This window comes from Pundamilia nyererei, unplaced genomic scaffold (assembly GCF_000239375.1).
Source record: "Pundamilia nyererei isolate P.nyererei 1_Seehausen unplaced genomic scaffold, PunNye1.0 scaffold00179, whole genome shotgun sequence".
In the NCBI taxonomy this organism is placed as follows: domain Eukaryota; kingdom Metazoa; phylum Chordata; class Actinopteri; order Cichliformes; family Cichlidae; genus Pundamilia; species Pundamilia nyererei.
The window spans coordinates 1221755-1233528 of NW_005187580.1; the positions used below are offsets into that span (position 1 = coordinate 1221755).

An 11774-nucleotide genomic window follows, 5' to 3' on the forward strand; every position below is an offset into this window, starting at 1 on the left:
CAGCTTTCCACTTTGCCTTAGTCCAATTTAAATAACCTTTAGCCCAGAGAAGATTATGGTGTTTCTGCATCATGTTCACATATAACTACTTCTTTGCATGATAGAACTTTAACATGCATTTAAGAAAATAATGCCTGTTTTTAATGCAGTGCCAGTTGAGGTCCCAGCTATCACGGACATACAATAGTGATTTCAGTCTTATTCTTTGCGCACAGAGATTTCTCCAGATTTTGTGAAACTTGTGATATTATCACAAGATCATATTATCTACTGTAGATGATATGACATTTAAACTCTTTACACTCAAACGCTTTTAAAAGGAACATTATTCTAATATTGTTCCACAATTTGGAGATGCACATTTTTGCAGGTTGGTGGATCTCTGTCTATCTTTACTTCTGAGAAACTCCAAGAATACCTGATTAGTTGTGAAATTTTCCACAAGCTGGCTTTTTGGTACCACTTACTTTTGAAAGAATATTTTCATGAGATGTCTCAGTTTAAACATGTGATATGTTTTCAGTGTTCTATTTTAAATAAAATATGGGTTTATGATATTTGCAAATCAGTGGAATCATTTTTTTAAATTTACATTTTACACAGTGTTCTGAATTTTTTTTGGAAATGGGTTTGTAAATATAATAATAGAACAAATAGTAAAAGATTATGACAAATTAAACATGCAAAACAGCTGCTAGTAAAAGATTTCACACAGGATGTTCATGGAACTTTACACTGTTGCACCCAGTGGAAGACATTTCAACATGTTTACACAAAGGTTGGAATACGAACAAACAGTATTAAATATGAAGTAATGAAAGAATTCAGGAATGCAACCACACACATGCAACCACACAGAGACAAAAAACTCTAAAATACAGCCGTATAAAGTTGTGGGTTGCATTTTAGCATAAATGTCCACACAGGTGTTTTTAGAGCTGAGTTATTGAGAAGCTTTGTTAGATGGGCGAGCTACTAGACCTTGTAATGACAGATAATTTGATAGATGCTCTTCTGAAACCAAGTAGAATTGTACAAATGATTGCATACCAAAACAAACACACTGTTTGCAAAAAGAGCCGCAAAATATTTTCCCGGAAAAAAAACAAAGTTTGAGCTCTGAAACAAAATCTGTCTTCATTTGTTACCGATTTGGTTAAATTTTCCCAAGCCTCCAGAGTTGCTATTGCACCAGGCACCTCTGATTTGTATGAAGTAACATAGATCTCAAGTTTATACTAATGAGGAGCTGGCAAATTGTTGTTTAAGTTCCAAGTCTGACACTATGTGATCAGAATCCATTGCATTGGTGCTTACATAAACAAATGGGACGCATTCACTAATGCATCTTCAATTTAAATGTGTCCTTACCACAGTGGAGGCCACTCATTTATAATACATGCATCCCATTCTTTTGTGTATAAGTTTATATAGTGTTAAAAGTAATTGTGCAGGTTTTGTTAAACTACACTTTGATAATGTTAGTATCCGTTCTTTACAAAATTAATCATGTAATGATCTTTCTTTAATTCTGCCTTCTAGTGTTTACTGATCCAAACTGAACAAATCTTTGACTCTCTTGTGGAGATTTTAGTTTTCTAAATAGATTACATTCCAATAAAGATGTTTTAAATATTATTAGTATCAGAGAAAAACGACTCCACAGTTGACTAATCTAACCAGTAAATAGAGTAAGAAGTTCACATGGCTCAATATCTTGTTAATCTCAGCCCATTTCATCGATCATATTCACGTTTACCTCGCAAGATATGGCGTGGCAGTTCATACAGTAAATACTGGAGCCTTCCCAGTAATGTCAGACTATGTATTGTGTATGTAAACACAATTACTGTCTGACCTCAAACAGCTGATGTCAGTCTTGTTGTCTCAAACACTTAAAACTACTCATAGTGGAGTTTTTCCACTTTATGTAAGACACTGAAGTAAGTCTTTTGAAAAATACTGCCCCGGGTGTCTGATAAATGCTAACATTTTATGAGCAGTGAAGGGGGGAAAAAAAATCCTTTTAGTTTTGCAGTGTAAAAAATAAAAATGTGATCCTCACATTTGGGAACAATCGGAGAATCGTGTCTTTGCTGTTGTGGTTTAAATACTTTGTATGAGTTGTATTCCCCAATAGTCCCTGCAATGGCTCACAATTATGAGACAAAAAAAAGCTCCTTTTGTAAATATGTACAATAAGCTTTGTTTTACTAAATGTCACTGTGGGGGTGTATGATTGTTCACTTACTTCACTGTCATTCTGGCTTCTTGTAAAAAAAGATATACTTTTCTCTCTGTTTATATCATGTCAAACATTAGGCTGTTACAGTAGCTAATTCACAACATGGAAATGCTTAGGCGAGACTGCACGTTGTCAGCTCTGAGGACTGTTTATTTTAACTATGGTGAGGTTAGTTTACTATTTCAGTTTGTGTTTTAAGATTCCCGTCGTCATCACTACGCACAGTCAGGACCATACTTATGCAGTATCTGGTGCTTAATATACTACAATCACAAGTCCAGTTGCATCTAATTTGAATTCGATAGTTATGCCAAGAAACCAGAAAAGAAACCAGCCTTTCTTTGAGGGCTGTGCAGTCTCTCCTGAGTGCCTGTTTCAATCCAGGTTTGAACACAGTGAGCTTATGTGTGTCTGCTGAAGTGCTTCCAGACGCTGCAGAGCTGCAAATCACATGCAAGATCTAAAACAGCCCAAAAGGCTAGTAATCACTACAAATCATGATGGGAAAAATGTAGTGAAGGAGTCTTGTAGCATGTCAGTTTGGTAGAGAAAAGACAGCTTTTTTTTGTTTCACTTGTTTTTGCACTTCACCATTCAAATGTGTTTTGATAATGTTTCTTATTCATAGCAAAGGAAATTAGATCCATGGAAAAGAAAACACTGAAATGTGTTATTTTTGAATAAAAATGATTCATGTGGATTTGGGTGCTGCTCAGAATCATTGACATTTTCAAACTTGTGTCAAAGTAGACACAAGCAAAACAAAAGAAGCTAAAGGCTTTTTTCTTTTAATCTCAAAATGAATCAGTCAAGTGCAAAGCTCAGAAAATGTTCATAAAGTTTATGAGCTACAACAAAGTAGTAGCTTCCACCTGGGTTGTATCACTCTTTGGGATACTTCATGCTGTTTCCTACCTTAAGTGTGTCATAAATTTAAAGCAGCTATCTAGTTGCCCAACATTTGGAAGAATTTAACATCTCACTGTTGTATGGACAGAGAGGACTGAATTCAGCAACAAGACACTTGAAAACTTGAACCACGTTATATCTCTTACAGAATCATGTTGAGGAAACTGTAGAGGTACTGTGTGACACTCTAAGTATCCAACTAATTAGACTCACTTTAATATTACTACAATATAAACAGTGGTATTTTAAAAAGCTTGATAATGATTCTAAAGAAATATGGAAACTCTCCATATTACATCTCCTTAAACTATACTTTTCTGGGCAGTTGAAAGCATTTAGAGCTGTTAACAGAAGACAAATTTTCTGAAAGGAGGGCGAAGGAGTTCAATATTGACCCCAAATGGTGAAGATTGTTCACTGCAGGTTGGAGTTTGACAAATTGAATCCAGTGTCTGCACAACAAGTTTTTACTTATGATACGGCATCAAGCAAGCCAACTGAATTTCATGAACTGAAATATTTTAATAAAGATAATGTTTTTACTGAATTTCTCTGCAGACTTGTGTAGTTTTTGTGTTTTTAATGGTTGAAATAAATAAAAGATCCCACGGGAAATTTGTAGCGGAATTTCCTGTCCATGTTAAAAAAGGACTATAATTAATTGTCCCCATGTTTGAATGTGGAAACCTATTATGCACAATTATTTGTGTGCGCTGTGAGATGCCCTGATTTAGTGATGATACTTCAAAGGTGCTGGTGATTTTATCAGTGCATGATGGGAGGAAGAGGGCTTGTGGTGAGGTTGCTGGTGAAGGAAGGGGTGGTAGTGGTTTGGAAATGGGTAAGGGGGAGACAGGCGGTGGAGAGGGCTGGTATCACAGATGAAATTGGAGCCAAGAGGCAGCTGCAGTACATCTGTCTTGTACTGACACATGTGGCATTTGACTTCCAGTGTGAAGTTCAAAAGAGTTTTATAATGACGCAGCTGCTTAGGGATGTATGTGCGTGTGTGTGTTAGTGTGTGTGTTCTTTCTCCTTTGTTGAAAGTGGGGTGAAGGGTAGGCAGGTTGCCGGAGGGGTTTCATAGGTGAAAGCTGGAATTTGGATTTTTGAAAGTGACGTGGGCAGAATAGGAGCAGACTAATGTTTAGGAGTTTTACAACTTTGTGTTATCTAACTTTCTTAAAGGAGTGAGTATTTTTTTAAATTCTTTAAACACTAATTGAGTGACAATCTTATTATTATATTTTTTTAATCACTTATCTAATTCAGGATAAGCAGTTCAAAAAGTGCATAGATAGAATCTTTTGATTCTGGACTTGGAGTTAAAGACATCAACTTGAATTACCGACATTTTTCAAGTGATGGTTTTACAGCAAAGCTGATAATTCAGTTGATAGGAATGCATTCTAAAACAATTTCAGTAATCATCTAATGACTCAACCTTTTTCCTCGCTGTCTATTTACAAGCATCATGTGTGGAAGAAATCAGTCCAAGAAGTAGTTGTCCAATACAATTAGCCACCATCTAATATTTCCCACATGTTTTAGTAGTGATGAGTAAATTTGCGCATTTTTATCCTCCTTTGTGCGCACTGAAACGCTTAGAAACAGACCAAAACCACCATTACAGGTAATTTAGAGAGCGAGCCATTAGCTTCGGTGATAGCAAAACATTAACGGTGGGGGGATGACGGCGCACACCGCTCACCATTTGTGCCCTTGTGTGCCTGTGCAGAACCTGCCCAGCTGCTTGACTGCAAGGTCAAGGGGTTGCCTGTCAGGAGGCCAGGGCTCAGGGGTCAAAGGTCATATTCCAGACGGGCGTATCCACACGCTGATTAAGAACTCAGCTGCACAGAACAGAACAGAGCTTGCAGGTGGATGATGCATTTGACCCCTCTCCAAAATGCCCCAAAACACTTCTCTTTCTTGTTTGTGCTCAGAAACTTCTAAATATAAGTATCACTGATAAATATAGTCTTGTGATATTGTGATTGGCTTTCTTTAAAAATAGAGCACCCTTAAGGAACTGTTCCAATTATTGTAAGTTTCAGTTTGGAAGGATTATATTTCTTATTCATGCTGAAGAAAGCACATATGTCATTTTGTTGTATGAAATGAGCAATCTCATGTTATTTAACATCAAAAACGTTAACATCAAAGCTATGATGTCAGTCAGCAGTTTAGGGCTTACAAGAACTAGTTTTTAAATATGAAGCTAGATCTGTTTTTGTGTATAACGTTTAATTGTGCTCCGTCTGTAATATAAAGCATTTCACATATGACTCAGTGTAGCTGATATGATCTGCTTTTCATCACCTCCACGCTCCAGGGGCCATTTAATATTTATGCGAACGTATTCAACTTAAAATTAATGATAAAAATTGTTTTCAAATGATGTGGTTTGCACTGAGTGTGGGAAATGTTTACAGCATTTATATTCATTTGGCTTATGAGTCTCGGCAATGAAATACAGTTAGGGGGCTTGTGGATTTTCTTACGAGACAGGTGTGTGCTTAGCTTACATGATTTCATCATAAAGACACACTTAACCCACATTTTGAGCAAACATATAGCATATTCAAACATCTGTCTTTAGTGAATTCTAGCGCAGAGCACAGATATAAGCACATACTCGATTGTGCAATAGTTATTCAATAAAACTGGATTGGATTAAACATTAACGAGCCATGTAAAGAAACAGGATGTAGCAAAAAGAATCGAGCAATTCACTGACTGAAAATAAAGCAATGGAATAATGAAATTAAGCTTTCCGGAATAGTATATCTTCAAAGGTGAACACTGGAGATGAGTTCATATCACCTATAACAATCACTCAATCATAAGGTTTATTTGGATGACTATTAGAAATCAGAGAGACACAATTATGCCAAAATCAGATAGAAACTTATTATTGTTTTATGTGTTCCCCCTTTGCATAGTTTCTGTATTTGACTGCCATCATTAAAGTTTTGGGTAACGCTGTAATGTGCGCAGTAGATGAATAGGAACCATTTTAGAGCAGTTCCTTTGTAAATACACACAAAAACGCAGGAACAGTTTATCACATCAGGAAACATACTGACATTTGGAGACTAAACTTGCATTTCCGTGCTAGTATTCTTCTGATGGAAGCAGGAGGAAGAGGAGTGAAAGTACACATACATGCTTATACTTCATCACACTATTATCAATAAAAGCCCTGAGGCCCTAAATTGTGACAGCATTGTGTGATGGGTGTTGTCGTTTCCATCCACATGCCACCTCTGCAGCAGCAGTTCTTTACCCTAAATTTCCAATTAGTTAACCTCCCATTGTAGTTAATCTTTGTTGTTTCAATTAAATTCTCTAAAGCAATTTGTTTTAAAAGGGCAAACCATACAAGAATACAGATTTATACTTCCAAAAGACTCCAGCCTGAAAAAACAAAACAAACTACCATGCACAGATGCGTGTCACTTGAGGGATTCCAAGACAGAAAATGCTACCAGGTGCCCGAAGAACATATCAGCCAAAGCATGGGAAACCCTGCAAAGAATGCAGTACGACCTCGTGATAACACAGACATTTAGGCTTTGATAAACTTTAGCATGCCACACTATAACAGAAGTACCTGACTTTTTCCATCTTTGATAAATGCGATTATAAACCGTGGCCTACTCAAAGCACCAAACGGTTCCTCTTAAAACCTTAACTGGGAGCAGTTTTGCGGTTTTCAAAGCAATTTGAGGTTTGACTGCTGCAGACCCAGAGTCAGTGGGAACTCAGGATGTTGATCAGCTGATTCACGAGAACCAGAGGAGGCCCACTGCTGCCATTTTATCAGATATACCTCAAATTCACCAGCTAGGTGTGACTTCGTCACTGTGGTCACTGGTACAATGTGTGTGTGTGTGTGTGAAGTTTCAGCTGGTAGTTGGTTTAGATACACAGTCATATCTAGAACTCAGGGATGAAGAAGCGATCAACGTAGGACACTCAGGAACAGTGGTGAGGACAATCTTATATAGATGATATGGTCTTCCAACTTTGTTTCGGGACAAATCAAGCAGTCTGGTTGACGCAGTAACACAGGTAAGCATGCAAAAAGACAAGCAAAAATATTTGTATGCAGTAAGTATATAGTTTCATATAGTTGCTTGATTTTTTTTTGATGAAATATGTTTTGTGATGCTGTAGGGTAACCGCACTGTGGTTCAAAAACATTTAGTCATATACACTGCATTTGATATATATATATATATATATGTATATGAAATTTGCACTGCAGAAAAAAATCTCAGTGTCTCTGGTTGTTAGCTGAGTCTTTTTCATATCATTTTGTGCCAAACTCCTATACTACCACTAATGCTTCCTAAACTACAACTGCTAGACCTTTTTTCCCCCACTATCTGGTTTTTACAGATAACAAAACCAGGAGAAAAATAAATGCACATACATCCCGAGGGAGTGATACACCATCTCGGACAATCAAATGGCATCTCAGGAGGTTTGTTTGAATCAATGCTTTTCTGTGAATGAGTGAATGAGGCAGAATGAACATAGCGAGGCAGTATCACTTACTCGACTAAAACTCTGGACATGTTGCCAGTGCGCCAAACCCTTGTTGTTCTTGCCAAGCTGGACTTTTACAAGTACTCATATGATTGGCCTGGTTGCTGGAACCATGGGAGGGATCAGGAATGTTAATCAATGAACTGAGGTCATAAGGTTAGAAATCAGTAATGGATTGAGTATTTGTCTTCTATCTGCTTAATCATAACCATAACTACTTTGGATTTTTATGATGATTGTAGTCAATCCAAAATAAGAAAGAAAAAACAAGAATGTAAAGGGTTAAAATGACCTAATTAAGAGGTAGCGTTCTCTTATTAGTTATGAATTAAAAGATATAAAACAAGAAATGGTGCTAACCTCAATTCTGTTTCTGCGGCAGAGCCATCTGACAGCCACGCTTGTGACGTCCATCCTGGGAGCGGTGATCGGCTCCCTGCAGATTGGTTACCACACTGGCAACATCAACGCTCCAGCCAAGGTGAACAGAGCTAGCAGCATCTGAGGGACAGCACACAGATTTATGTTTCAAATTGTATTATAAGTGTGATGTGTAAATTAAAATCTATACAAAACAATCTGCATTGATCAATAGAATTACTTTTGGAAGTATAAAACTGCAACAAAACATAACTCCAGACATCAAAAAGTAGACATTCTCGTCTGGCTGATATTCCATAAAAGGCCTACATTGTCCAGATATAACAGTTATGCAGAGGGGAATGCTGGAAAGCATGCTGCCTGTCAAACATATTACAGAGCCTCAATAAAGCACTAAATAAGGTAACTCTCCGTCTCGGCTTTGGATTTGGCTCCCTTTTTTGGAATGGTTTTCCATTTTCACAGGTATACTGTTCTAACTTTACAAAATGAAGCAGTTGTTCTACCCACTCAAAAATCCCAAGACAATAATTCCTGAAATAGTTCTTGTGGAGGAAGTGTTTCTGTTACAAAAGAAGCAACACGTGAATGATTTTGAACACTGCATTAGTCATCTATGGAAAAAGAGGAATAAAAACATCTTTGTAAACCCTTTTTGTGTGTGTGTGTGTGTGTGTGTGTGTGTGTGTGTGTGTGTGTGTGTGTGTGAGTGTGAGAGAGAGAGAAAAAAACATGTCATTGCATCTAATTGAGTTACCAGTGCAAACTGATTTACTTTGGCATTGTTGTTTAGATTATCGAAGAGTTTTTCAACAATACCTGGAGAGCCAGACACAACCAATCAATCTCAGATCACAGTCTTACTTTCTTGTGGTCACTCTCTGTCAGCATTAAAGATTTTGGAGCCTTACTGGGCTCGCTGGGAGTCAAATATTTGGCAGATTCTTACGGCAGGTAAGAAAACCAAGCTAACTTTTGTAAAGTTTCCAACAGTTCTTGCTTCCCCCCGCCCCTCCTTATAAATTTGCTTGTTCCCCTCCAGGCGTAACTCCATCCTGATAGTTAACGGTTTGTCTGTGGTCGGAGCATGTTTGATGTTTGCCTCCAAAGCCAGCGAGTCATTTGAGGTCCTCATCCTAGGGCGACTGGTTTTTGGTCTGTTCTGTGGCCTGGTGATGAGCCTTAACCCCCTCTATATCCAGGAAGTTTCCCCCACCAACCTCAGAGGAGCATTTGCTACACTGAACCAGGTGTCTTTCGCTGCAGGCATCCTGGTGGGTGTGGTGAGTTGAGCTTACATTTAACTTACTTCTTACTGCTCTTGGTAAGGAGACACATTAAATTCTGTTCTTTTCATTCAAATTCTGTTCTTTTCATTCAAATTCTGTTCTTTGTTCTCAAATTCTGTTCTTTGTTCTCAAATTCTGTTCTTTTCATTTTTTTTTTTTGCCTGTCCCATTTGGTTCTTTAGCCGTCAGAATTGTTGTCTGAAGACCAACAAGGATACCCAATGGATTTATTTTGCCAAATGGATCATCGTGGCATTGGCGTATTGGTCCATTTGATCGACCTTTGTTTTTATTATTTATTTTATTTTCAGTTGTTACAGACGGGACAGACATGAGTGAGGGATAGGAAAGGGAGAAAGAAAGAGGAAGGAAAAGAAAAACAGAAGGGGAGAGGGACAGTGAGAAGGGGGGGAGGGGGAATCTCCTGGATCACCTGTTAAGAGAAAAAGAATGTTCTTTTCATTCAAATTCCGTTGCTTTCATTCAAATACTGTTCTTTTCATTCACATTCCGTTGTTTTCATTCAAATTCCGTTGCGTTCATTCTATTTTTTTTGTTTTCATTCACATTCCGTTGTTCTCATTCTAATTCCGTTGTTCTCATTCAAATGCTGTTGTTCTCATTCAAATGCTGTTATTCTCATTCTAATTCTTTTCTTTTCATTTTAATTCCGTTGTTTTCATTGAAATTCCTGTGCTTTCATTCTAATGCTTTTGTTTTCATTCAAATTCTATTGTTTGTTCTCAAATTCTGTTCTTTTGATTCTAATTCCGTTGTTTTCATTCAAATTCTGGTGCTTTCATTCTATTTTTTTGTTTTCATTAAAATTACATTCTTTTCATTCAAATTACGTTGTTTTCATTCAAATTCTGTTGTTTTTATTCAAATGCTATTCTTGTCATTCTAATTCTACTCTTTTTATTCAAATTCTGTTGTTTTCATTCAAATTCTCTTCTTTTCATTCTGATTCCGTTGTTTTCATTTCAATTCCGTTGTTTTCATTTCAATTCTGTTGTTTTCATTTCAATTCTGTTGTTTTCATTTCAATTCTGTTGTTTTCATTTCAATTCTGTTGTTTTCATTTCAATTCCGTTGTTTTCATTTCAATTCCGTTGTTTTCATTCAAATTCCCGTGCTTTCATTCTAATGCTTTTGTTTTCATTCAAATTGCGTTCTTTTCATTCAAATTCTGTTCGTTTTCATTCAAAACCTTTTGTTTTCATTCAAAATCTGTTCTTTTCATTCACATTCCGTGTTTTTAATTCAAATTCGATTCTCATTCTAATTCTCTTCTTTTCATTTTAATTCCGTTGTTTTCATTCAAATTCTGTTCTTCTCATTCTAATTATTTTCTTTTCATTTTAATTCAGTTGTTTTCATTCAAATTCCCGTGCTTTCTATGGGCAGAAATCTGTGCCATCAGAAAGTGAATTTGAATAAGTTAAATTTAAATTTAAATTCCTCAGATTGAATCTGAATTGGAACTTGAATAAATGCTTTTGAAAACTGAATTTGAATTAGTCTAATTTGAAATTGAATTTATGGTTTGAAAATGATCATCACTAAATTGAAATTGAATTTTATATTTTGAAAATGAATTGATTTGCTTTGAAACTGCATTTTATCATTTAAAAATTCAGCTCTCGAATAATTTCAGTTTCACTTCTCACCATTCAGTTTCAGTTCTACAATTCAGTTTTTTGGAACTTACATCCGGTTCCGGTTCAAGCGCAGATTAATAGAACTATGTTTTACTAGTGGACCGAAAGTGTTACTGACGGGAATCTACAGCCTCTTGAGCTGAATTAAGACTTCAGAAGTCATTCGTCATGTCGAATGACCAGCGGATAAACTCTCAGGTTGGTAATAAATGTATTACATGTATAAGAACAAGCGTCATGTTAACAAATGATAGCCGTAAGGTAACTTTTATGCTTATTGTAGCTGCTAGCTAAAAACGCTAATTTAGCGTAGTTTGCCCTGAATTCAGCTTTGACAAACAAATATGATCGACTGTTTCTAGTAGAATTCAAAAGTTGTCATCTTGTACCCTCTCAGAGTACCCCCTCTGTATGCTTGCAGAGACCCCTACAGTAGGGAAACATGCAAAACAGTGTCCAAACCTTTGTATTTTAGCTTTATTTATGTCTTACACAGCATCCCAACTCTTCAGCTAACTTAATAACTTTAGCTAAAGTGAATAGTTAGTCTAATTTTCAAAATTTTCAAAATATAAAATTCAATTTCAATTTAGTGATGATCATTTTCAAACCATAAATTCAATTTCAAATTAGACTAATTCAAATTCAGTTTTCAAAAGCATTTATTCAAGTTACAATTCAGATTCAATCTGAGCAATTCAAATTCAAATTTAACTTATTCAAATTCAGTTT

The 11774-nt window shown here is 36.3% G+C and overlaps 2 protein-coding genes across 4 annotated transcripts in view; one reads left to right on the forward strand and one right to left on the reverse strand.

Annotated features, from left to right (window-relative positions):
- The window catches only part of ccdc177 (coiled-coil domain containing 177), a 78352-nt gene extending 70150 nt beyond the window's left edge, over positions 1-8202 (reverse strand). For 2 of the 3 annotated variants that reach the window (XM_005746554.1, XM_005746551.1), the window contains exon 1: positions 8072-8202. The gene's annotated coding sequence lies outside the window, so the exon portion shown is untranslated. Of the gene's footprint in view, positions 1-7720; positions 7816-8071 lie in introns of all 3 variants that reach the window. The other variant, XM_005746552.1, reaches the window with a different exon arrangement.
- slc2a1c (solute carrier family 2 member 1c) overlaps positions 8061-11774 on the forward strand; it is a 7734-nt gene continuing 4020 nt past the window's right edge. The window contains exons 1-3 of the mRNA XM_005746561.1: positions 8061-8192; positions 8886-9046; positions 9135-9375. Coding sequence (XP_005746618.1) covers positions 8061-8192; positions 8886-9046; positions 9135-9375 — 534 coding nt within the window. The remainder of the gene's footprint in view (positions 8193-8885; positions 9047-9134; positions 9376-11774) is intronic.